Source organism: Centropristis striata, chromosome 2 (assembly GCF_030273125.1).
Source record: "Centropristis striata isolate RG_2023a ecotype Rhode Island chromosome 2, C.striata_1.0, whole genome shotgun sequence".
NCBI lineage: Eukaryota > Metazoa > Chordata > Actinopteri > Perciformes > Serranidae > Centropristis > Centropristis striata.
Window position 1 is genome coordinate 23,656,735 of NC_081518.1, and position 27,105 is coordinate 23,683,839.

Sequence of the window (27,105 nt, forward strand, 5' to 3'; positions counted from 1 at the left end):
GGCTGCTCTACACACTGTATTATCTGCACAAGATTGGACGGCTTCGATCTGAACCATTGAGGGTATTTATGCTTGCTTCTGTGAGACTTTATTGTAATAACTGCAAAAGAGATCCACTGTGGACATGGCTGATATCATGCATTTTTTTTATTGCTTTTATTTCTGAAGATAAAAAACATGTATTATGTTTTGTTATTTCTTAACTTTTCCATTATTTTCTCTGTGTTTACTGAGAAGGAATTTTTCACTCTACTGAAACTAGAAAGTCTAAACTGTAGGTGCATTTATTCTGGAAGGACAGCGCCCTCTTCCTGTTCGGTGAAGTCAAACAATTCTGCAGAATTGCAAATTCCCTTTAGGAATTCTGCTGGACTGGAATAATTTCAGGTCTGTGTCTGAGAAACTGTGTTTTTCAGCTTGGTATTGTTCTCTCGTACCCATGAGCCTTGCACCTTTGACTTTTGAAAGCTGAACCAGACATTTACTCGCGCTGCTGATGATCTTTTGATTTGATTTCCAGTTTAGAAACAGGAATGTTTTCTCACACGTTTATTCCAAACTACCCTGACCCAGTGTTTGAGTCGTGCAGCATGGAGACTTGTGAGTGTGTTTGGCAGTATATTTAGTTAGAACAGTGTTGAAATAGCTTCTGTCACAACTCAGAGGGCCAAGGCTTTATATAGACTGTGTTAGTGTTCACAGTCTAAACTCATTACCCTGCATTAGACCGAGAATTCTGACCGCCCAAAGAGAGAGACGGAGCCAGAAAGACATAAAGAGAAAGAGTGTGTGTGTGTGTGTGTGTGTGTGTGTGTGGGAGAGAATCTGTTGTTTAAAGTGACAGATTAACTGTGAGCAACACTGTGGGGCACTTATTCTGATGTGCAGCTCTGTTGGAGATGGGGGTCTCTGCTGGACAGTGTAGTGTTCTTGTACGTTTGTGCATGTGTGTGGTTTGAACAGTGGTTAAATTGTTAATGTAATTGTCAGACTTTTTTGAAGAATCACACTTTATTTATTTATTTATTTCACCTTTATTTTACCAGAAAGTGCCATTGAGATTAAAAAAAAATGATGACATGCTTCCATCACCACATTCTTTATAATGCCCTTAAATTTATCAGTGGATATGAATGTATCTAATTTTAGATCTTTTTGAAGATTATTCCATGCCCAAGGTGCAGAGAAGGAAATGCATTTTAATTTGTCAGTTTAGGAAAACCAAAATGTTAATATGACAAGTAGTGAAAACAGTTAACAGTTAAAAAAAGATGTTGACAGCTGTTAACCACTAAAATATTGCTTTACCTGACATATTATCAGGTGTAAATGCACACTATTAACTTTTTTCCAGTTCACACTTTATTGACATCCAATACCATATTACACAATCACATATGAGCATTTACCTTCATCCACCACATTTCTGCATAATATTCCTTCAACTGGACATCTCCTATACCAAACTTTTTGCAGCATTTCTGAGTTGTTGTTCTGACTCAAGGGGGTTTTCATGGGAATTTTTCCCTGTCTGCACTTTTCATATAATTCCAACACCACATGAAATGATTTATAGTTGAAATCAAAAGTCGTAATGGTAAAACTTGTATTATTAATAATAGTAGGGGCATTCATTTTCAAAGTGTGTGTGTGTGTGTGTGTGTGTGTGTGTGTGTGTGTGTGTGTATATTGGGAGCAGCCATATGACTGGCTGCAGGAGAAGTATGAGACTCACTTGTCCACCGTCCTGCTGCCCTGCTGTTGACATACTGCCAAGCCCCTCCCCCGCCATACCACTTCTCCTCCTCCTCCTTTTTTCTCCTCCTCCTCCTCCTGCTGCACTCTCTGGATGGCTGGTCATGGTTTGGTTTGAGACTCTTCCCTCCTCTCCTGTCCATCTCCTCCCCTCCTGTTCCTCTTTCTCTGTTCCTCCTGGATATCTGCAGCACCTATGAGGTTTGTCAGCTTGCATTTGAATATTGCCTCGAGCTAGACTGCAGGTTATATTTTCAGATGTAAAACTTAAGGTTTGCATCATAACTTTAAAGGTACGGCAGCAGTTTTATTCAGTTTCACTTGTTTGTTTGTTTGTTGTTGCTGTTAGAATTGAGTGCACTTTGGGGCTTTTTTCTGCAAGCCATTTACTCTGAACCTTTTTGTGAACATTGTGATTCGTAGAATGAATTGGATTGTAGGGATATTGTTCAACAAATTAACCAACTTTTTTGCAGCATTGGAGTGAAGCTGAAACAGATTTAGACTTCTCTTTGATGTCTTATATTTCAGTTCAGTTTTTCCTCAAACATGCATGTTGGGACTTCTGTGCTGCCCATGTTTTACATGCATGTTGGGAGAGGGTGTTGCTGCAGGTTCAGATGGTCAGAGAGACACCTGCAGCTTCTATTGTGAGGCCAGACCTGCTCTGTGTCATTGGCTCTGACACCAGAATGGAGTCACATCACTGCACGGCTGTACAGTAAGGAAACAGACCTGAATCTTCTCTTGTGCGCTGCGTTAACACAAGGTGACAGCATCTGGGTGTCCAGCAAGTGACACAGAGCAGAGAGAGCAGGGGGCATCTGTGTTTGTGTATGTGCATGCTTCTCATGTATTTCTGTGTGTGTGTGTGTGTGTGGGGGTGTGTGAGTGAGTGAATGTGTGTGTGTGTGTGTGTGTGTGTGTGTGTGTGTGTGTGTGTTTTATGGCCGGTGCCCTCGCTGAATGAATAGCCTTCTGATGAGCTGTAGCGTCACTGTTTGAGTGTATTCATGTGGAGAAACTTTAAAAAGTTTCAGTCTCCACACAAAAGCCGGCTGTCCCTCTCACTTTTTGGAGCACAATGACTGAGGAAGAGAGAGAGCGAGAGAGCGCAGGCTTCTGAAATCAGAACGTGAGGAGTAAGCAAACACCTGCAGCCTCAGACTTTGTGCCAATCTGATATAGTTTGTAGAGATTTTACAAATTAAATGTCCGTAAAGGTGTCAGTAAACGGCATAAAGCCTCCCTGTGAGAAATCTTCTCTGCACCTTGGGTTTGAAATCAGAAGCACGTTTTTTCTTGTGTGTAAGTAGGGCAGCAATTTGGTCGCAGAAGGTTTAGCTTAATGTCTTGTGACCATGAGACGGGTTGGAGGGCTTGTGATGTCCAAACAGTGTCAGCCGACGCAGCCTCTAATGCTTTTACTGCTTGTTTTTTTGTGTGCGAGTGGTCACACTGCAGTTTATTTGCTCTGGTCACCGGTCCTGCCCGGTTAAAGCGTTTGAAGTTGCAGAGCAGAACAAACATCCGCCCTTTTTCTGCTAAACTTGACATGCATTCACAGACATGTACACATGCACAGAGAGAAGAGTGTCGACACTGTGAAATTACATGGTTTTTCCTCGGCTGTAGACGGGCATTAACACAAAGCAGCGCATGCACAGGCACATGAGTGTGACGATCCATGAAAAGAGCTTTGAGTCCACTTCGACTGATTTCCCCAAAACGCCTTGATGTTATCAGGAGGCTGTGAGAGTAGCAGGCAGCCGGACGGAGAGGGTGAGAGTATGACACACAGGAAGCAGAGTGGTGGTCTGTGATCCTATCCCCTTCGGCTACTCCACTACTGTCATTTTCTGCTGTTGAATTTGTTCTCTAATGACTGCTATAATTAAGCACTTGAGTTGTAAACACCAAAATTTTTTCAACATGTTTCCCCAAGCAGACAGCTCCACCAGCACAGTGAAAGAGCGGCAATGTGCAGTTTAATTCCAGGCTTTGGCCCAAGGCAGTGCAGGGTGGGTCATTAGGTCAGTGACCCATTCGCTGGGCATGTTAAGACTCTTGTGTGTTTATTTTCGGAGGAAAAGTGCTTCCTTCAGCGCAATTTGTGCTGATAATTCAAAGCTGGTTCCTCAAAATGCAGCTAGAATAAAAACCAGATTGATTTATGATGAGAATATTTATTAGACATTTTTTTTTTTACATCTTGCATTTCATAGAGGCTGTTGTTATTAACCGTGAAGCTGTTTTTTTTCTATATACATCTTTTTCATTCCTCACTTTTCTCACCACCCCGCCGGTGGGATTGAAAGATGTGGTGTCTTTGAAAGATCACCAAAAATACAGCGTTTATTATAGAAAGAAACTGTAAAAAACAGGCTTCATGATCAGAGTTTGAACTTTTGGACAGTCCTTGAATGGATCATAGGTTACAAAAGTTTCCATTGGAAAAAGTAACCAAAATGAAGCTAAACATTTTTATATTTCTGTCAAAATCACGTTAGTTTACATTGCCAGAAATAAACCGTTTGGAATAACCAGATCCTGTTAAAAACATTCAATTCTTCTCCTCAGAGACACTGTGAAGCCATGATTGATTCTGCTGAGAAGCACGGTCACGTGACAAATATTCACTGAAAATCTGTTTACACAGAGCAAAGAGGAGAGGACAGGAGAGGCTGTTTACACAGAACAGAGAGGATAGGACAGGAGAGTCTGTTTACACAGAGGAGAAGACAGGAGAGGCTGTTTACACAGAGCAGAGAGGAGAGGACAGGAGAGGCTGTTTACACAGAGGAGAGGACAGGAGTGGCTGGAAGTAGAAGTTATAAAAATGCAAATCGTTCAATAGCATTCCAGCATTGCTTTATTTGTGTGAGCCTGAAGTGCTGAACCTTGTCTGGAGGCCTTGGTTGGGTTCATGATGCAACAGTGTCCAAGTCCATCGCTCTCCTGTCACTTCTGACCCGACATGTTGAAGATTGACCACCTTCCTTCAGCCTTAGCAACCCAACTGGAGCGTGTCAATCCCGGTCACCGGGTCCAGTCATGACAACCACCAGCTGTCCCAGTGTCCAGGGCCTCTCCATGTCCTGCCTTTCTTCCTCTGTTCCTTTCTGACCTGAAAATCCCAGCTGACCCCATTCATGGACAGCACAGACCGTCCTGCTAGCCCACATCAAAGCTTCACTCATCCCAAAACCTGCAGTGCCAGTCCCCTTATTCTCTCAGCCTCAGCAGGTCCCCTTCTCATTCAGCCGCCTCCAATAGGACGCCAGCTATTAGCAACCTGACCCACTTTCCCGATTGCTAACAGCTAGCACGGCTAATTGGGCTCTAATCACTTCCTAATGGCTGCATTGTTTCAGGCTGCTTTCGCTAAATGCTAAACAGGGGGAGAAGGGAGAGGCAGCGAGCGAGTGCCTACTTCCAATTAGGACATGAAAGGTGCAGCAAAAATGAAATAAAGAGGAGAGCCAGATGAGAAAGAGGTAAACAAGAAGGTTGAGTGTTTAATATTCTGTGTAAATGGTGACTTAATGAGAGCACATGAACATATGAATGTGGAATAAATTTAGCTAATGTGAATGAAAGGAAACTACACTGATAACTAAATGAGCTCTGTTAGAGTTATATGATAATTTTCATCAGAATTATCAGAGATGATGATTCTATATGCATCATATTTAGTAATTTTGAGCACCACATACCACAAACAACAAAATAATTAAGTGAGATGTGTATAAGTTTTTCAAATCCAGATCTTCTTATGCATTACCTTTATTTCAGCTTTTATCCAAAGCAGACTATAATAAGTGCTTTCAGCTTGATTCAGGACTTGTCTAGAATCAAGTATCATTTGTCTTTATGCTAATGCAGCAACCTGACTTCTGCTTCTGTGTTCTCCTTCAAAGAATTGGCAAGATAATTTCTCCTCCAAGTTATTGAAACACATTGGAAAAAGGTTAAGAAATAATCCCCTGAAAAAAAAATGCTACACACCTCAATCCTTCATCAAAATCAAAATGTATGAAACAAGCAGCAGCATTAAAACCATATTATTGGAAGAAAAACAAAATTAAATGTCTTTAGTCACATGACTTGGTGTAGCTTGTGAACTCTTCTGTCTCACTTTAATAAAGTCCTTATATGATTAAAATGTCTGTAAAACTACCAAATACTCAGTTATATTCATATTTTTAACCTATTAAATGCCAGCTTGTTTTCACAATGCCACAGTTGTTGGAGAGAAAAAACCTTACACCTTTGCCAAAATGTATGCCACATTCGTTAACACATGTCACTAGTGATGCACAGTGGTAAAGAAACTCGACTCTCATAGGTCCATGACTTCAGTTGTATAAGAAGGCACAACACAGAAGCAACAGTGACTTTGAATAAATACAAGTCTGTGTGTGTGTGTGTGTGTGTGTCTGTTGCAACAGAACTGTTATGATTAATTCCTCCCAGTGCTCCTGCACAGGCCCTCTCTCTCTCTCACCGGCCGTTGGTGTTTGAATATTCAAATGTTACTGGTCTGAACTGTGTAGCACCTCTCCTCACACTCACTGACAAACCTCAGCAGCTCTCAGGATACTCTAGTTCTCAGGATTTTTCAGCTCCTCTCTTGCTCCTTCTGTTGTTGGTAAGTCTGCTTGTTGAGATGCTGCTGAGTCACTTGTTGCAGATTTACCCAGGACAAATTGTTTTTGGGTTGATTAATTGTAAATGGAAGTATGTTTACACTGCAAAGGGAAAAACACTTTCTGTTCTTTGAAACTGTATTTTACATCAATCTAATTTACAACAGACTGGGTGCTTGTTATGGACAGTGTTTCTTTGTGAAGCAGAGGGACGCTGACCAAAAGCAGCCCATATAAGTCCAAGCCTTATAAGTGCAGCCACACTGCTTCTTGACTTGGCCTGCTTGGCAGGACTTTAAAGCACTTGAGCTGCTCCTCATTGTTTTTATAAACAGTTTGTGATGGGCTCCTCTCATTGTTAGTGCTAAGGGGTTTTTAACAGTTCTGGTGGCTAGCCCGAAGCAAAGTAATGGCACATTTGGCTGTATCAGCACAGGCCACCTCCAGGCCCTTATAAGGCCTCTTTGTGTGGGGTCACAGAAGACTCAGCATCTGGTATCTCCTCTCTCCCCCAGATCCTCCCTCTGCTTGACTTTTCCCTACCTTCCTATCTCACTGTTAATAAATGTCTCTTTTCTGGTGCAGATTCCTCAGAGGGCACGACCTCACAGCCTTCGGTGATGACTGAGCATGCTCCGTCGTCTGCAGTGACAGTCAGCTCCTCCACCAGCATCCCCGCTGCTACCTCCGCCCAGATTCCCACCCCATCTCCTTCATCCGCCTCCTCTACGGCCATCCCCCAACCCAACAGCAACAGCAAGCCCTGGAGGAGTAAGTCAATGAGCTCCAAGCACATTTCCCCTTCTCCCTCCTCCACCAGCGCCCCTGCACCTGCCATGCAGTCCACCAAGCAGGAGAAGGACGCCTCCTGCAAGGCTGAAGCTCCTCAGAAGGTTGTCACTCAGAAATCAATGCTGGAGAAGCTAAAGCTCTTCAACAGTAAAGGAGGCTCCAAATCGTCCACCTCCTCTAACGGAGTGACTGACAGCGCTGCTCCAGCCAAGCAGCTCGGAGCAGTGCAGGTGGAGAGAGCCGAGACTGGCTCCAACACCGAGCCCCTGGAGGAGGAGGATGGCAACCTCCGGCCGGGAATGAACGGGACCAGCAACGGCACGGCCCACGGGGCAGCCCCCTCAGCAGGTACCACTGTCTCCACAACCGCCAGCAGCCCCAAAATCGCCCTGAGGGGCATCGCCCAGCGCACTTTCAGCAGAGCTTTGACTGCCAAGAAGGGCTCTGTCAAAAGCACAGAGAAAGACAAGGACAAGGAGAAGGGGAAGGAGAAGGAGAAGGAGAAAGGGAAGGAGGTGGGGAAACGCATCTCTGTCCCTGACAGGACCGAGCTCAGGGGAGATGAGATTAAAGAGGAAGTAGCACCTGTTGCTGCAGACACAGACAGCTCAAACAAAAGGACTTCTAAAATCACCAGCTTCATTCCCAAGGGGGGTAAAGTGGCCAAAAAGGAGAGTTCCACCCCTGCACACAGCGGAATACCAAAGCCAGGAGGCAAAGCCCCGGGAGTCGGGGGGAAAGCCTCCTCAGTGAAGGAGGCGGGGGAGCGGCCTCGGAGCATGCGGTTAGGAGGGGGGCTCGCCATGCACCGTGGGCCCCTGGACAGAGACAGGGACAGCAGACACTCCAGCTCCACTTCCAGCCTGGCCTCCACAGAGGGAAAGACCAGCGCCTCCCCTGTGGCAGGAGGAGGCTCGACACAGAGTACCGCCAGCAACACCATCAGCGTGCAGCTACCTCAGACTCAACAGCACCACAGCCACCCCAACACGGCCACCGTCGCACCTTTCATGTACAGGTGAGAGCTCACAGAAACACATGTTCAAAGCAAGTTATAGGATTTCACATTAAATAGTTGTGACTACACGAGTAACAATCAATGTCACAGTCAGGAAAAATAGCTTTTTAAAATCTAAGTTTTAGTACAGAACGTCCTTTACATTTATGTCTTTGTCAAACAAGTTCACATAACAGTGATAAAGCCTATCACTACCAGGGAAAGCTCTCCCTTGTCCTGTATTTTGCAGTACACCAGAGTTGTAGTATCTGGTGTCTAAGGTTATTTCCCCCACGCTTGGACAGGTTGGTATTTGTAAAATACCAGTACAGTGCAAAAAAAGTTCCACACTGCATATTGGACTGTGTGGGTGATGCACATTTGACTCTCAAATTCAGCTTCAATTTCATTTTCATAGATCATTTACATAATAAAGAACATAAAGCACAGGTGGACAAGTCTCTGTATTACCTTAAAAGATGATATCTCTGGTTCTGCTGCATTGATTTTGATAATTTTTAACCCACTGAGACTCACACAGAGACATTTTTGTATTTGTTAAAGTGAACCAATTAAGTCTCAGCTTTCTACTTTCGACAATTTATGTAATTCCAAGACTGTTTATGGACCTCAGCATGCAGAAATATTAAACTACTTCGTAAAATAAATGGCGAAAATAAGACATTTATACTGCATGCATAAAACTGCATGGGATAAACGTAAAGGGGACACTCGTTGGTAACTATTAAACCGATTTTCATTCACATATTTTGAGATTGGAGATCAAGGAACCCCTTTGAAAATTCTAGTTTTTCCTTGCCAAAATTTATGAGCATTATTTAGCCCTCTTCCCAAGAGACCCTGTCAAGATTTATGTCTTAGATTGTCTAGTTATGATATATTCACTACAGCCGGGATCACTGATGCTCCTGCAGGAATCAGAGGGTTAAAAAATGTCCATTGTTAGTCTGAGTGCATGCTAAGTCGGTAAAGTACTCTTTTAAAAATGAATTTAGCTTTATTTATAATGTTTCTAATGTAAATATCTCAGAGCTGTAAGAGTAAGATCAGGTGTCACAAAACAATGAAATTCTTGAGTGACAATGATTTGAAGTTGGCAAATATTTACTGGAATGTATTTGTTCAGTTACCTGATAGCAGCTCGGGTTAGCTTTTCTGGACAATATAAACTTTTAAATATCTTCTTATTGGTGTTCAATTCAAGCATAAGTTGTTACAACTTTTTTCAAGTCATCACATATCTAACATTTGCTTCTCTGACGGCGTCTGAAGCACAAATTCTGCATGTAGATGACCATCTGTGAACTGTTAAGCAGGAATGTCACATCTGTGTTTGTTCATGTGTGCAGAGTGTATTGTCTGCATGTGTGTGCACATGTATCTGGGCAAATATGTGTGGATGTTGTGTGCCTCTGACCTCTGTCCTGGTCCCAGTGTGATAAGGAAGGAGGTCCCTCTAGTTCTCCATGAGTCCTTTGTAACGGCGGCTCATTAGCCTCCTGACGCTTCCTGCACCGCTGCCCTCTCTCCCTCTGCACATCCTGACCTGCAGCAAACCGGCCCACCTTCTCCAAAGCACCCCCATCCTCAGTACTCAGAGACTTTCTGTTTTTTTTGTTGTTGTTGCTGTATACCTGTCAGGTACCATTACCAGCAGGATTATATCGCCTCCACCTGTCAGAAAGAGTATGTTTGACAGAAATTTAAAGAAATAAGTAACAAAAAACTGTTCATGTTGCTTTTTCACTCACCTGCCAAGGACTAGTAAGCTAAAAGGAAAGTCAAAAAGAGTAGATACTAGTCTAAAATTCAGTTTCAATCAACATGAGGTCAGTTAACAAGAGGTTAAAGAGAAATTTACATGCAGTCAGTGGTTTTGACCAGCTCATGCTCAGAGAGAGTGTACAGTAGCCAACAAGGACAAAGTCTGGTATCAGGCAGAGACCAAAGGCTGTATATAACCGAGGCATTCAAACGTCACCATCTCAGAAAGCAACAGCCAGTGCAGCCAGGGAGCTGTATTGATTTATCCTTCAAAGACAACTTCGGCATTCAGGGCTTAGCAGGCGATCATATTGGACTCCGGTCACAAGACTTGAAACCCAGAAGGTTTAATTCCTAATCAGGTTTATCCCTCTTTCGTGACAATTTGCAGAATATTAGGTTCCCACTAAATGCACAATAATTCAGAATCGATGATAACCCCCTCGCTTTGATCACTCAGACTATTGTTTTCGTCTCAGATCCCAAACAGACGGCGAGGGAACGGCGAACACTGAGACCAGCTCAGGAGGAAGAGGTGGAGACGTTTCCTTCAACAAGACCAGCCAGCTCTCCATCGAGGACCTTTCAGGTGGGGGATCACTGACGTTAAAGGGTCTGTCTCTGCTTATTCTGCTTAGTCAGCTGGTTAATATTTCTCTTTTTGTCTCTGTCAGGTGAAGACCCAGAGACGAGGCGGTTGCGTACCGTCAAGAACATTGCAGATTTGCGGCAAAACCTGGAGGAGACAATGTCCAGCTTGCGAGGAACTCAGGTCACACACAGGTAAAGATCACACACACTCATTCTCACAGCAGCTTTAACTGGCAGTGACTGCTGCATCCCAGCTACTCTGCATAAATACTAAAGAGTGATTTATCAAGCTTGTTGTTGAGCTATTTTACTTATTTAATCAGCACCTTTTCTTCTTTTTCTTTGCTTCAAACCCATAGAAAAACACGTAGCTGACAGAAGAAAAGCTGAATTTATATTGGATATTTTTCCATAAATAATCATCAGCACAATCTATATTATTCCCTGAGTGTTGCATGTTTTTCAAGCTGGCAAAGCTTCTATAAAAACACACATGAAGAAAGATTAAATGCAAAGTTTATGCTCATCTATCAAGCTATGTAAACGTTAACCTGACAAACTATTTTTTAAGTGATTTTCCGCCCACCTTGCTCATAAAGAAGTTTATAAAACGTGTTGCAGTGGGAAACAAAACCTCCACTGTTTGAGGATCATCAAAGTGCAGCGCCTTACAATGGCTGCTACGGCTGAGTGGTAAACAGGCCAAATCAGGATAACTGTTGGGGATTTGAGTCAGTGACTCAACCCGCTCCTGGTCAGCAGACTGTGTCTGTCTAGGTTCTGCAGGTATTACCTCTTTCTCTTTTCTTCTCGTGGCCGTCTCATCCTTCCTTTGAGGAATATGGTGCTTTGATCGCGGGGCATGTCTTTCATGTCGTCTTTGATTCAGGTTTAGCTCTAATCATGTTTCGCCTCCCACAGAACTGTGACCTCTGCTCTGGCCTCGTGTCTCACTGCTAACCCAGCTGTCTCCTTTTAGTTTAGGCTCTGTTTTAAGGTTAATGTGACCTGTTTTCATGTTTATGACCGAAACAAAGGATTTATTTTCTTCGCTTTCTACCTGTCTGCACACCAGGGAGTGCAGTTTACTACAAGTTTTATCTCAAGATTATTTTAAGAGATTTCTGTGAAACAGATTTCTCAAGCCAGTTGTTCATTTGTCTTAAGCCAATGAACAACTGTTCCCATTCTGGTAGGCACCCAAATGTTTGATCTCTCATCGGAAGTAACTTTTCTGCCTGTGCTGTAACCATGAAACTGCAGCTAGAGATCCAATCCTTAGTCGTTAAACCATCCACCACTGTAATTGAATTTACTCAGAGCTGACAGTTTTTGTTCTTCGTGTGCCTCTTAGTTGGCTCAGTTTGTTCTCTTAGTTGTGTCTCTTTCTACTACTGCACATGAAGAGGTTTTAAATAAAACCTCATCAGAACACATTTAAAAAATGCTTTTAAATTTGGATTACATGGTTGCATAGGGTCACCTATTGGCCCATCAGTATAGCTATTTTAAATACATATTCACCCAGAAATTACTCTGATAGACAATATCATCTTTATTAATATAATAAATAGGCTAATAATGCAAGTGCACCCTTTGACAGAGCAATGCACTTTTAATTCTTAAAGGAACACTCCACCGTTTTTTCATATTAAAACATGTTATTCGGTCAAGTAAGACGAGTTGATACAGACCTCTTGCGTCTCAATGCGTGCACTCAATCGCCCTGGCGCGTGGCGCCACTTGGCTAGCACTTAGCTTAGCCCAGTTCATTCAGTAGGATCCAAACAGATGGACAGTTAGAAGCGACCAAACTCCTCCACGTTTTCCCTATTTAAATACAGCTACACGAGTAGTTAAACGACCAAGTATGGCGACACAAAATAAAACGTGGCGCTTTTCTAAGCGGATAAAAAGGAGAACTATAATGTATGGCGGAATAGCACTTGGGAGCACTTCGACTCGGCGCAGTAATATCATCACTCCTGAAAAATCTTCTCCCCTCAGGAGTGATGATATTACTGCCATACATTATAGTTCTCCTTTTTATCCGCTTAGAAAAGCGCCACGTTTTATTTTGTGTCGCCATACTTGGTCGTTTAACTACTCGTGTAGCTGTATTTAAATAGGGAAAACGTGGAGGAGTTTGGTCGTTTCTAACTGTCCATCTGTTTGGATCCTACTGAATGAACTGGGCTAAGCTAAGTGCTAGCCAAGTGGCACCGCGCGCCAGGGCGATTGAGTGCACGCATTGAGACGCAAGAGGTCTGTATCAACTCGTCTTACTTGACCGAATAACATGTTTTAATATGAAAAAACGGTGGAGTGTTCCTTTAAGAACAGTCTGATGTTGGAATTGGAATGTGAAAAAATATTAAAATACCCTAAAATAAAATAAATCAAACATAAATAAACTAAAATCACACAACCAAACAATACATAAAATATACTTTCTAAAATTGCACGTAAATAAATATTAATTTTGGCTAAATGGGCCTTATTATATAATATATTTATTTGTTCATTTATAGGTTTGTTTATTTGACAGGGGCAGCACACAGCTTCTTGAACTCTTGTACTCTTCTGTACTAGAGTTACCTATAAGATTATTTTCACCTATAGTCCCTGGGCAGGAAACAAAGAATGAGGTGAAATGTAGAAATGTACAGAAAATGTACAATGTAATTCAAGCAAGTAGTATAAAAGGTTATAGAAAAAAAGGAAAATAAAATATATATTTTAACTTTCAATTTGTCAATATTGCAATAATTGTGACAGGTCTAGTCCCTTGTATGCTGAAAAAAACTGTCAATCACTTCTAAATGAAAGCTCTCATCTCTCTCTCAGCACCTTGGAGACAACGTTCGATGGCAGCGTCACCACAGACATCAGCAGCAGCGGTGGAGGTGGAAGTGGTGGCAGCAACAACAGCGCCGGGGGCCGGAGCATCCTCAGCATCACTTCCTCCCGCCCCTCTCTGTCGTCATGGCGCCTGGGCCAGTCCAGCCCTCGTCTGCAGGCGGGTGACGCCCCCTCTATGGGGAACAGCTACGGCGGCCGGGTGGTGGCCGGCCAGGGAGGACGCTACCTGTACCCAGGGAACTTGCGGCGGCAGCTGGCCGGACGGGGCGGAGCCCTCTGCAGCGTGGACCTCGGAGACAGAGCTGGGGAGGACATGGACCTGGAGAGCATCGCCGTGGACGTCACAGGATACATGAGTGACGGAGACGTGCTGAACAAGAACGCAGCACGCACTGATGATGTCAGCAGCGGGTAAGTGGATTACACTGATGCAGACTTTTTAATCCCAACAGGTGTGGAAAGTGCTAATCCTGAAACTATTAGTCGCTGAAACGATAAGCAGAGCTACAGAAAATAACTGGACAGCATTTTTGTTCATTTATTAAGAAAAACATTCAACATTTTGCTGGTTCCAGCTGCTCCAGTGTTAGGATTTGCTGCTTTTCTCCAAGTTAGATCCTTATAAATAAAACATTTTTCTTTGTGGTTGGTTGGTTAAAAAAACATTTGAAGATGTAATCTTGGAAATTGTGATAGGCGTTTTTAATAATAAAACAATATCAAAATAGATTTCTCGTTAATAAAAAAATCATAAGTTGCAGCCCCAGAAATTGCCAACTTACTGTAACTGCAACAAAATGCAATATTTTGGTTTCAGGTAATAGAGACACAGCATACTAGGTGATAATGTTTCACTTTTACCTTACTTTAATTGTAAATTATTTTTCTGTAATTTGATCCCCTGTGTCTAGTTTTCTGTATTTAAAGTAATCAAAAATCTGCAGGGTCTTTAAGAGATTTTTGATAGATTATTGATAGACCATTTCTTTTTTTTCACATCCTTCGGTAGACAAGCCAAAAACTTTATTACAGACATTGTTTATTAATTTAACCTACAACTCCACTGTACTGTGCACTCTTTTATTGGCAGTAAAGTCATAAAAAGTGTTAATTTACTACTTTATGCTAGTTATTAAAGCATCATGTTAGATTGTGGATGTTAGGTTGACAATCTAACCCCACACGCTTTGAGTTGCTTTGAATCCAATCTTACCAGAAGAGGGCGGTAGTGTTCCTCGCTCACTGTTCCTGCCTGCCAGATAAAAACCACAGTGCAGTGTCAGTAGCATGAGCCACATTTATCCCGTACAGATCCCACAAGTATCCCATCTCTCTGTCTGCAGACGTAGCCGTGCTGATACAGTGATAACCTGTTTATTTGCTCTCTCAACACCACTGTCCATGTTGTAACAAGCACTCTGCATACCTTGGCTGTCGCACTGTGCAATTTAAACCTCTGCTGTCATTATTATTATCAGATGAGGTCGTTAAAGGTGCCAAGTCGCCTTCATATGGCATTGACAGACAGACCAGGGGCTGGATATAAAGCTGCTGCAGGGATTCGTTTGAATTCAAATGAATGCAAATGTAGAAAAGAGTCTCAGGGAAGCAAGGTGATAAAAACCAGAGTGGGGATGACGTCCTCTTACCCCCGTGGATTTGCACTGATTCAGCAGCCCTGAGGCGGCTGTACGAGTTGAGGGAGCTAAGTGCTCTTGAAGTACTTGATATGTCTGTGGCTGAGCAGACAAAGGCCAAGCCACAGCCACACCTGGACAGGTGAGTGATCTGAGCAAGTGAGCACAGCCATTTGCTTGCTCTGAAAACTTGATATCCAGGCTGGACCTGAGAGGAAAAGCGGGCAAATTAAATATAATTTCCATCTGATTATTTTCTGATAATTTGATACTGTTTTAGCTGCAATTACAGTTATTTTCAGTTACAGTTATTTTCCTGAATTTTGATGAAGTGATTCATCATTTAATCTCCAGAAAAATATAGAGATATACAGTCATGGAAAAAAATATTAGACCACCCTTGTTTCTTCAATTTCTTGTTCATTTTAATGCCTGGTACAATTAAAGGTTAATTTGTTTGGATAAATATAATCATAAAAACAAAAATAGCTCATAAGAGTTTAATTTAAGAGCCGATATCTAGCCATTTTCCATGATTTTCTTCATAATGATTTTGGTTATTATCAAGACTGTATATCACAGAGAGTCACAATGGGTTAATCATGTTAAACAGACCTCACCCCACCCCTCTCCACATCCTGAGGCCATTTAGTGGTTAGCTCCATCACAGGTCTGTTAGCATCCACTAACTGGTTCTACCAAAGTTGTGGGATGTTTACCCAGAGAGGAGGAGGAGCTGCTGTTTAGACGGCGGCAGTCGACTGTTACAGTTCGACTCCTTATCTCCAGTTAAATGTCCATTAAAGGAGGTCAGTTTGAACAAATCACAAAAGAAGTGGCATCCAGTCATGCAGATAGTTCTGGTTTTATTTGTGCATGTTTTGATATATCTGTATGCATGCTGTAACCTTAAAACAATCGAGGTGAGAGAAGGTTAATTTTCTTCTTTCACCGACAGCATTAAAAAATTACATTAAGAAAGTTTAATGGTATCTTTTTGTTCCAGAGGCAATGCCTCCAGTGAACAGTTTCCAGCTAAACCACTTTCCAAGAAAGAAAAAGTCTCTCTCAATCATTCAGACGTCCTGTCCATTGACAGGTTTAAATACTGTTAATGCCATATTAAATTAAATTCACGTTGAGGTGGAGGTAGACATTTCAGAGATATCTGAGTGTAGATCTTTGTCTTTTAATTGATCCTGTTACAACTCTTAAAAATAGATTAGTGACATTTCTCTCTTTTAACATTAAATAATTAGATAAATAATCAATTCAGTGCAAAACAGAAAACTCATCAAGAACTTTTATAACTGATTTTAGTCCTTTATTAAGTAAAAAAATCCAAATATTTACTGTTTTTGGCTTTTAAAAGGTGAGGATTTGCTGCTTCTTTTGTGGTGTATATAATTGCAAGTCGAAATATCTTTTGGTTTTGTCGAATAAAACAAGCAGGTCAACATATATGTTCAGCTCTGGGGCTAATTTCAGACTGTTTTCTGACATTTTATTGGCAAAATGATTCATTGATTAATCAAAGACTGTGAGACTGAGAGATGAATTGGTCTATAGATGGCTGGACGTGCTCTATCTGTCTTGGTAGTTAATTCATTTAGTAATCTCTGAGTCCTACAGCACAGACAACATGACTGATGACACCACATTTAGTATCTGCATTTCCTTCATTCTCCACCCCTCCTCTTCTCTTTTTGCTTTCGGCTTCTCTGGTCCTTTGAGACAAGGACCCCCCCACCTCCGCTCCCTCGCCACCACCTCGGCTCGGGGGTATGTTTCCTGATCTGCCCCGCTGCCCTCCCTCCCTCTCCTTCCTCCCCTTCCCTCCCATCCCTCCTCCACCTTTCACAGACAAACCCAACCTCCAGCCAGGAGGGGAAAGCATGTGGAGCGGAGGAGAGAGGCTGCATACCAACACAGAGCTCCCACAGAGCAACACACACTCACGTTCAGGGTGCACATGGACACATAATCTACACACTGATAGCGCTCACTCACTCCTGATATCACCATGATCAAACACGCTCTCACCTGGTGATATTATTCAGCACACAGGTTCAGACCTGATAGCAGACAGTAGCCAGACGCTTGAAAACGGACACCTTTGCTTTGGAGATTTGTATCAGCGGGGATCAACCCTCACCTGGACTTGTTTATTTGGCTTTGGACTAACTGGTTACCATGTTTGAGGCAGAAAGGTACGTCAGAATGTCTAAAATCAGAAGACGGTTGTTTGTTTTTTCCCTCCAGAGCGTGACAGTTAGTGAATTTCCTCCTGTCAGTACAACAGTGCGCACATTCTTTGCAAGTCAAATATTTCTGCACTTTCATTTACTCAAGAATTTTTGCTTCTGTTAGTTACACGGCTGTGTAAACTCTGCCTGCCTGGCTGGCTGCTCGGCAGTTTCAGCCCGTAAACTGTCTCTTGTTCAGACACGTTTTCTTCTGCTGCAGAAGGTTACAGGTTAACAGGCATCTGAAACAGGACGACAGGGAGGCTCGGTTACCCATTAGTGTGACGGATTAATATGTGTATGTGTGACTGCCCGGCCATCTTCAAGGTGACTTTCATTTGGGATGATAGATGCTCCCCATAAAGGACAGCTACCCCCCTCAGAGTGGGTCCTCTCAGAGGAGATTCATACCACCTGTCTTCATTGTCTGTTGTCTCTTATTGTGAAAATCTGCTGCACAACAAGTCATAAATAGCTGCAGGAAGTTGTATTTATTTGTCTTGCATTTGTGATTTTTAACTCTGTGGTATAATGCACGTTAATTTATTGCCCATATTACCAAAATTTACCAAAAAGCAATTCAAAATGCTGTAAAATAAAAAATAAAAGATACAGCAAAAGACATAAAAACACAAACTAAAAAGATAGAAACTATATTATTTATTACTTATAATGATTCTTATAATGATTTTTTTAATGATTTTAAGGTAGTTAAAATAAGGCATGTCCTCCTTCTACTTGAAGTTTTTTCCTGCTCTTTGGTGCATGGTAACAAAATGCTGAATCTCCATGTTTGGTTTGGACTTGGGGTAATGGTTAGCAGACGGCTACCAGATGACCTGAGAGAGTGGGCACAACCTTTATTCTGCATTCATGTTCTGGCGAGAAAGTACAACATCTGGTGCTTTCAAAAACAATATTCTCATGCTGCTGGGTTGAACAGATCATTCCCAGTCTGCTTTATATCTGTTTTATATATTGGCACAATGTATTATCACGCTCTGCTGCAGTTGCCCAGTTCCCTGCAGAACTTTTAGCCTCTTTTAACCTCATTGATTTGGCTTTCACGTCTGCAGAATCAGGTATCATCAATCTCATTTCTAGCAGCAGCTGTGCTGAGTTAAAAAAAAACTTGGATTAACCCACAGCTTAAGTCATCAACTAGCTGTTAAAGAAGTTAAACATTTAGCAGTTTTTCATCTTGTTTTGTGCAAGTGGCAACCTCAGGGTCTACAAGGTGAAGCCAATGCGGAATTGCCGTATGCATGCATTCTTTCTAATGGCCAGCAGGGGGCGACTCCACTGGTTACAAAAGAGATTCTGATTGTATACAAGCCTATAGGAAAATTACATTTCTCACTTGAATTATTACCTCAGTAAACATTTTCCTAATGAGTTTATGGTCTCAATTGTAAATTTCAAGACTTCTCCAAGATAAGATTATGTTCATTCTGTGAATTATAATCCCATTTAGAGTAAAAAACAAAACAAAAAGCAGGCCATGCTTGTTGGTGTGACTATCTTGTCATCAACAAATTGCTGCCACAGTGTTGTCCTTGGGTTTTCAGTCAGATCCAGACCTTGCTCATCCAAATATTGTCACTTCAATCAAAAAAGCAAAAATGACAAAGGCCAAAATGCCAAATTCAAGCCTCAGAACAATGGATGACACACGGTGGTTTTATCCACTTTTGTTACACAGTCTATGGTCGTGATGTGAGGATTTAAATGAGCTTCCATTTTGAAGTATCAAGAATCGGATCAGCTCAATTAAAAATTTGACGACATGGACTTATTAAGGTTAATTTCAGAGAAAATATCACACTTGACACCATGTAGCGAGACCATGAGATTTTTATAAACAAGAATGTGAAAGGCAGTTGTCTGGGCATGAAAGGAAATGTTATCACTATAACTTCTGTTACCTTAAGGAGAGGAGCGAGGTGCAACACATGCAGTATGGGCATGATATCTCATACTGCATGTATAAAACAAACCTTAAAATCAAATGCAGTCTTATCAAATTGTGGATACAAAGAATTGTTGTGTCTAGGATTTTATGCACCCAACTGGCCAAAAAAACAAAACAAAACAAAAAACGGATTTAAACATGATATAGTCAAATTTGCAGTTTGTTCAGAATCTCCACAGGTTTAGTCTCTGCTGTGTGACTTCTGGTTGCCGTTAAGTTTCTGTCCCGCAGCTCAGATGCTGATTCACTCTGACTGCAGGTTCCACAAAGGAGCTCTGTGTGAAGGAAACACTGTGTATACTGTATATACATGTAGGTATAAAAGTGTGTTTGTGTGTGTGTGGGGTTGCCACTTGCTGAGATCCACATAGAGATAACACAGAGAGTGTTTTAGTGGTTCGAAGTCTTTGCTCAGCTTATTTTTCTAGTCACTCAGCTGCAGAAACAGAATCATCACGTCTCCACACAGAAAGCATTCACCGTCTTAGCAGGCCAGCTTCGACTTTAAATCAGCAAACATTTCATTAGGTTACACCTGGGTTAAATGAGTCAATATTTAGTTCCATTAGAAATCTCCTCCAGGGGTAAATATTTGGAGAATTAGTTGGTGTTGTTTTAGTTTGAATGGGAATGTTTGTGTAAGTGTTCAGGGCCTCAGCATCGGCTGCTAACGGTCAGACTCTGACTCCCAACAACCAATAAATCAAGCCCATTCAAATGTAATTTTCCATTATGAAATAAATGGCCTACATAGCCTGCACTTACACACACAGTGTATTTTTAGCTTCTTTTCATGTTCAGCTACTCAGTCAATCATAATATATCTGACTCCTCCGGTGATGAATGGTGATATATCCTTTCTGTGGGAATAAAGAACAGACTCGTCCTCTGTCCGCTGAGCTGTCACTTCTCTTACAGGCCGCTGTTGTTTACCGCTGGCCACATGAGAGAAATGTGTCTTCAGCCGGATAGTTTGCTGTCCTCAGTGTTTGTTAGGGAGCTCTCTGCCAACCGTTTGGCCATTTGATTGATGAGAGCTTCGCCTCGGACGGAAAACTAGATGGATGTGGACTCCTCCTGATCCATGGACTACAAAAGCGGCTGTGTGTGTGTTAACTTTGGCCAAAGTCTAAGACAAAGTTTGGTTCCACACAGCTTCAAATCATCCTCCCCGAGCTCTTTAATTGTGCGTCTTAGAAGTGCTTCGTGGTGATGATATCTAATGTGCTTTGTTGTGTTTTGCAGCTACATGACTGATGGAGGTTTGGGCCTGTACACGCGGCGCCTGAACCGATTGCCTGATAGCATGGCCGCCGTCCGAGAGACGCTGCATCGGAACACGTCGTCAGGACAGGGAGATGCTGACAGGTAAGTCTGAAAAATTTTAAAGGGAACTTCCACCCGCTTACACTTTGAAATGATCCATTTGTGATGTTTAGTTCATTTCAGGAGAAACCAGTTTCCCTCAGCTTGCTTTGTCTGAGTCTACTTACTGGTCCAAACTCAGATTCAAATTTGTTTTTGGACAATTTTTGCTGCAATTATTTGCTCAAATTTACTGTATCTTTATTCTGTAGTAATGCAGAAGAGGTTACCGGCTGTATTTCCACTGATGTCCTCCTCAGTGTGCAGGCTGAAGCCGTGTTTTCATTAAAGTTGAATCGAATTTTGAAGCAACATTTTGAAATGCTGCATTAAAGAAAATTCAAATTAGGGATGTTTCCATCAACGGGTTTAGAGCGAATAAACCAAGCTACATGAATGTACTTTGGTCAGAATGTATTGCTGTGGGCTGATCTGTCAGTTAACAGTAGAAGAAGAGATTGCACAAAATAGAAAAAGCACCAATAAAAAAGAGGTTGCTAATTGGATAACTTTGTCCATCTACAAGAGAAAATGGAGAGAAGTCTTGGACTTGGATTCAACTTAGCAATTGAAAAAAAAAGATTTATTGATGGAAATGTGACTTGTGTGACCATGCAAAAGTTGCAGCAAATATCCATTTCAAACTTAAGACTTTATAGTGCAAACCAGTTAAAAGTTACAAGTTACAAGTTAAAATTGCGGTTTTTGCCCCAAAAAATCTGTGAGCATTATGATCTTTCAGGCCCAGTCCACACATTCACAGGCATTTTTATAGCTTTTTTCATGCGTTTTGAACTTTCATCAACATGCAAACTGAAAACAGGCCTTTTGTTAAAGTCTTTATAGGGTGAAGATGTTCAGAAACTCCATTTTCAGTATGGTTGAGTGAGTTTTTGGTTTGTAAAGTCAGAGTAGGCGCCGTAATCTCCTCAGTAATTCATCACAAATGAGGCAACATTTTGGTGATGGCAGACATGGCAGAAATAGTGCTGGTAACTTTTCTTAAAGCAAAATAGTTTCAAGCATGTTCTGTCTATTGCTTAATGTCTTAATCTAAAAAAGTGTCTCTGTTTCACAGAATGATATAGAACAGGTTTCTCTCAGACTTTTTCGCTTCACAGTATCTGATGTTACTGAGCTTTTGCACCACACTGCTGATGCGCCAACTGATCCTAAATATGAGAACAGCAGTGAGAGCGTATTTATTTCAGTTGGTGTAATAATTAGGATATATTGGCTACAGCATGTGGTAAAGTGAGAAGATTGAATATTTGCGTATCTGTGGGACTTTCCAGAGCGCGCCGTGTCAGCGTGAGGGATTCAGTGTGATGCTGCGGTCTTTGTCCTGTCACAGAGATGGAGAGGGATTTAGTTCCTGGCTAATTGACAGACGGAAATGGATGAAGGCCAAGCACAGCCTCACCATGCTGCAGGAGAAGGATGGGGGGAGGAAAGAATGAAAGAGAGAAAGAGAGAGAGTAGGGGGGAGGGAATGAGCTTGATATGAAGATGAACTGATGGTTGGAAGACTGACTGAATGAGGGATAAACAAAGGAATGACTGGTCCCAGTTTGTGTGCTCTTGGACTTGCATCAGTCTTAAACTGGTTACACACACACACACACACACACGGGCAGGCTCGTGTGTCTTTCAGCAGTCTCGAGTGCTTCAAGCAGCCTTTTCCGTAAATCCTCAGGTGTGGCTAATTTCCTGTCCTCCAGACTTTTGACCTTTGCCCTCTTGCTGCCTTTTACCTCGCATGCACACACACACACACACACACACACACTCAGTCCATCACATTAAACTCCCCGAGCCCTGAGGCGGGGTTTAACACAAACTGTCCCTCTCCTCACCTTTTCCTCTCTCTCTCTCTCTCTTTACCGTGCACGACTCCGTCTCTCCTCTCACCTTTCATTTTCCTCTTGCTTGTTCTGATTAAAGACTGTTGCTGTTAAACAAACTAGAAGGCAATTAAATGATAAAAGTTGGGGGGATTCCTCTTTTCTCCCTGTTTGTGCTTTTATGTTTCATGTGAGGTTTAATTGACCATGCAGGCAGATGTTACGTTTCACCAAAAAAACTTCTTCTTCTTTCATGATCTTCACTCAGCTTCATTATTTCTTTCATGAGATTAGAGAGAAGGGCACGGAAAGAGTTTTAAAATTAAGAGGGGATAAAGTGACTCCCCTCTTCCTCCTCCTCCTCCTCCTCCTCCTCCTCCTCCTCCCCCCGAAGGAATGTCTGATAAATGTGCTTACTGCTTTTAGTTTGGGATTAATTAGGAGAGGTGGAAGCGGCAGATATGATGCATTAGCATAACAAGTGGAAGTCAGAGAGCTGCAGGGTAAGGAAGGGTTTCTGCTGTAAAAGATGAGACTCATTTAATACATGAGAGGTAGGGTTAATGGTGCAGCGTGTGCAGGTGGAGGAGCATGTGAGTGTCACAGTGCGCTCTGTGTGTTTGCTCACTGGGTGTGCAACCCATATAAACCTGCTATAGTTTAAATGCTTTTTTAACTGGATTGTGATGCAACCAAGCCTCTCAGCAAGCAGGGGGGTGGGGGAAAGGTGTTGGGTGTCAGCGTGGCATTGGGGCAAAAACCTCGTGACCCCTGCATGAGGAGGTCACAAGCTTCAAAGGGTCGAGGTTCACAGTTAGGAGCTGCTCCGAAAGCCTTCACGCTGAAACACTCCAGATCAAACCTGCACTAATGAGGAGCATGAAGGATACAATGAGAAAAACACAGCATGAAAGGTTTATTCAAGAAAACAATTTAAGTGCATGTTGTGTCATCAGTTGAACGCGATCCGTGCTGCTGATCTGCAGCTTTTGTTGAAGCGCAGAAACTAGTTTAACCAACTGTCAGATGTAAAGCAGAGGATCACACTGAGTCACAGGACAACAGGACCTGTAAGGCAGAGTAAACAGGCGGAGACAATGGAGACCAGGAGCTCTGTGTGCATGTGTGTGTGAGCATGCTTATCCCTGTCATTTATCTCTGCGGCAGGAAAAAGAGGAAGCAATCTATAACCGTCTGTCTTCTGATTTGAATTCTCTTTGTTAAAGCAGACAAAGGAGATGTCTTTGTGGTGTGAAACCGCTGTAGCGGTGTTAGAGGGATCCCCCTTTTCCTCCTCCTCCTCCCTTCTTGCTGAGGCGTTGAAGATATAATTTCTCTTTTTCAAACGAGAACGTGACACAGAGAAGAGAAGAGAGCGCCACATAAGCCGCCCAGTTTGAGGCTGATGACTGATGCGTTCACATGAAAAAGAGGCAGCGGGGTGATAAAGGATCCTACTAATGTTTTACACATTTGCGAGAATAGTTTATTTCCCTTTTCTCTCTCTACATTCAGGATTCTTTCAGAGGAACGTAATCAATCACAGAGAACAATCTTTATTTGGTTTGGCGCTGAAAACATAGTTGATGTGAAAAATGATCGACCAAATCATGTGAACACAAAAACATGAAACACAGAAACTATACTTTACTCTCAGAGCCCCGAGCTGTTTCTTTGCTGGTCACTGTGGCCTCGTTTTTCATTGCAGTGTGTTATTCTCTATGGAAACAGCACAGTCATAACTAAAAGAAGCCTCTACATCCAACTTCTCTTGTCCTCTCCTCTCTGCTCTGTGTAAACACCCTGCAGTTCGTCTTTTGGTTTCAGTTGAGTCATTCATGGCTTTTGATGCAGAATTAAATGTTTTTTACAGGATCTTGATCGCGCAATTAATTTATTTTTGGCAGATGTAGAATAAAGGAATTTTGATGAAATATCATTATTTTTAAGCTTTAAGATTTTTCCTGATGGAAGTTCTTGTCACACATGATTTGTTCAATGACCACTGTACATTTGAAAATAGGAGGATTTTATTTGTTTTTAGAGTTTCTGACTAGGAAAAATGGTGTAATTTTGGCACTTTTTAAAAAAGAAAACATACCTTCCTTTGAAACATACCGATGGTTTGTGGTGTTCAAAGCTTGGACATCTTTATCAAGAGGTCTGACAAAATGCCAGTTTTAGTCAACATGAGACACCTAACAGAGCTCCAAAAAGTCTATATCATCTGTACACAAGCTGTCGGTAAAACAAGTAAAAGAGGTGGAAAAAAGGAGAATTATTTAATTGCATGAAACAAACTTGACAACACAGAGCGTGCCAAAAAACACACACTGCATCAGCAAAGAGGAACCATGAAATAACAGTCAGGGAACTGCTGTTTTACTGTAATCATGAGATGCTTCTGACAGTACAAACAACATTGTTTCACTGACAGATAGCTTCCATCAACAGGTGTTTGCTAAGGTACTTAGACAGCTGTCACTAACTCTAATCCCTTTCACCGTCATTCTAATTATCTTTAAACTGTAGCTTTAATGCCGTAATGTACTTTGAGTTGCCCGGGTGTTTCAAAGCTATCTGTACAAATAAACCTGAGGAAACTTGCCCTGCCTCTGTGCTACCAAGCCTTTGATCACTAGTCTATTAAGTATATTAGCCTTGCATATGAAAAACCTAAAAACCCAGCCTCGCCATTTATCTCAACAATCCTGAATTTGGTCTTTTAGCAACCTGCTGCATCGGCCAATCAAATGCATGCAAGCACACATTCCTGGTAGATTACTGATGAATGTGAATTGCATAATTCTGTGGTGATAACTGTAATTCTCACACTATAAACCATAACGCAAGGACTTGGCATCTGAGAAACTTAAACTCACAGATCTGTTACTCAAACAGGACTTTATCTTAAATTAATATAATATGTTTTATTCATATATTAGTCCCATAATAAAGCAATAGTAGATCATTCAAATAAGATTTTTAGTCTGGAAATTGCTTGAACTTGCACAATAATTGCTATATATATATTGCTATTGCCTTATATAGCTGTAGTTAAAACCTCCACCGAGAATATAATGGGCCTTATTCAAGGACAACTTGTATGAAGAGATGCGTTCTTAAGTTGCTTGTATGAGTGATTTAGGAGAAAGTGCCACATTCACCAAATTTCCTGTATTAATAATTTTCTTTGAGGCAGTTTATGAGCGATCCAGACCTGTTTTAGGAGTCGTGCAGTTTTTATGTACTAGGTTGTATATTTTTGATTTAGTTTAAAACTCCTCCATTAATTAAACATGATAAAGTAATAGAAAGTTCAGATGAGAATACAAACAATTTATTTTATAATGATTGGTTTGTTTGTGTGTTTGTCAGCAGGATTACAGAAAAACAATTTTTAAGAAACTTGATGGAAGGGTTTAACGTGGGCCAAGGAAGAACGATAACATTTCTAACCAGATCCAAGTCACAGGGTGGATGTAGTAATACTTTTTCGTGTGTGTGTGTGTGTGTGTGTGTGTGTGTGTGTGTGTGTGTGTGTGTGTGTGTGTGTGTGTGTGTGTGTGTGTGTGTGTGTGTGTGTTAGAAGTTTCTCTGTTGATTTCCAGTTTCTCTCAGTTGGGCTTTAATCCCACCTGGACCAGAGCTCCAAGTTATTAAAAACATCCTAACACACACACAAAGAAAGTAACATACTCACATATATTAGAGGTACACTTGCTGTAACACACACATGCCCCGAGCCCCAATATGTTACCTCTCCTGTCTGGACAGGTTCCCTGTTGGCCTCAGGTGGAGGAAGAGAGAAGTTCTCCTCCTCAGCTACCGACAACACCTGGGACTCCACCTGTCTCTCCCTCGACCTGTCTGTCTCCCTGTAGCCCCACCTCCACCTGCTCAGTGAATGTTTGCCTTGGGGCTCTCGCTGTAATAACAATCACTCCCCTCCGTCTGTTCCTGTTGTTTCATGAGCCAGCGATCTTATTACCCAAAGAACCAGCAGTCTATTTGTATGATAATCAGACAGAAACGCAACTTCATCTGCACTTTCACCCTCCAAAAACCTCCAGACGGTTCTTGTTACCCTCTCCTGCTCTTTGTGGAGACAACATCAACCTGTCAGTACTGATCTCAGCTGCTGTTTCAGGACTTCTGTCTAGCACTGACCCTGCAGTCTGTGGGTCTCAGTCTGTGGTGTGTGTGTGTGTGTGTTAGGCCCCGGCTCCACTCTGCAGGAGTGTTGGGTTAATGATGGCAGAGGGGAGCAGGGTGAGTCGGTGTTGGGTTACCAAGACCAACGGCACCAGGGAAAATGTAGATCACACCTAAACCATCTGTGGCTGTCAGATAGTGCAGTTTGCAGGATTTTCTACTGAGATTCAAGAACTGTAATGTCACAGCAGTTGTGTCATCCTCAAAGGGTGCTTGCATTGACACAAGTTTACACATATAAGATTGCAAAAAAGACCAATAGAAAATATGAGTAATATAAAGTATGTAAGTCCAAAACAAGATTAAGTGCAAAGTAACAAAACCCAATTAAATTCCCCGTAGTACAAGATTCAGCAGCAGACACAGTATAAGGTGCAGTGTGGTAGATATAATAG

General features: G+C 42.0%; 1 protein-coding gene across 2 annotated transcripts in view; it reads left to right on the forward strand.

Moving 5' to 3' along the window:
- The window catches only part of nav2a (neuron navigator 2a), a 132,923-nt gene that overhangs the window by 55,970 nt on the left and 49,848 nt on the right, over nt 1–27,105 (forward strand). For both annotated transcript variants that reach the window (XM_059347371.1, XM_059347378.1), the window contains exons 8-12: nt 6,990–8,214; nt 10,458–10,567; nt 10,653–10,761; nt 13,417–13,842; nt 20,532–20,654. In XM_059347371.1, the coding sequence (XP_059203354.1) occupies nt 6,990–8,214; nt 10,458–10,567; nt 10,653–10,761; nt 13,417–13,842; nt 20,532–20,654 (1,993 nt within the window). The remainder of the gene's footprint in view (nt 1–6,989; nt 8,215–10,457; nt 10,568–10,652; nt 10,762–13,416; nt 13,843–20,531; nt 20,655–27,105) is intronic.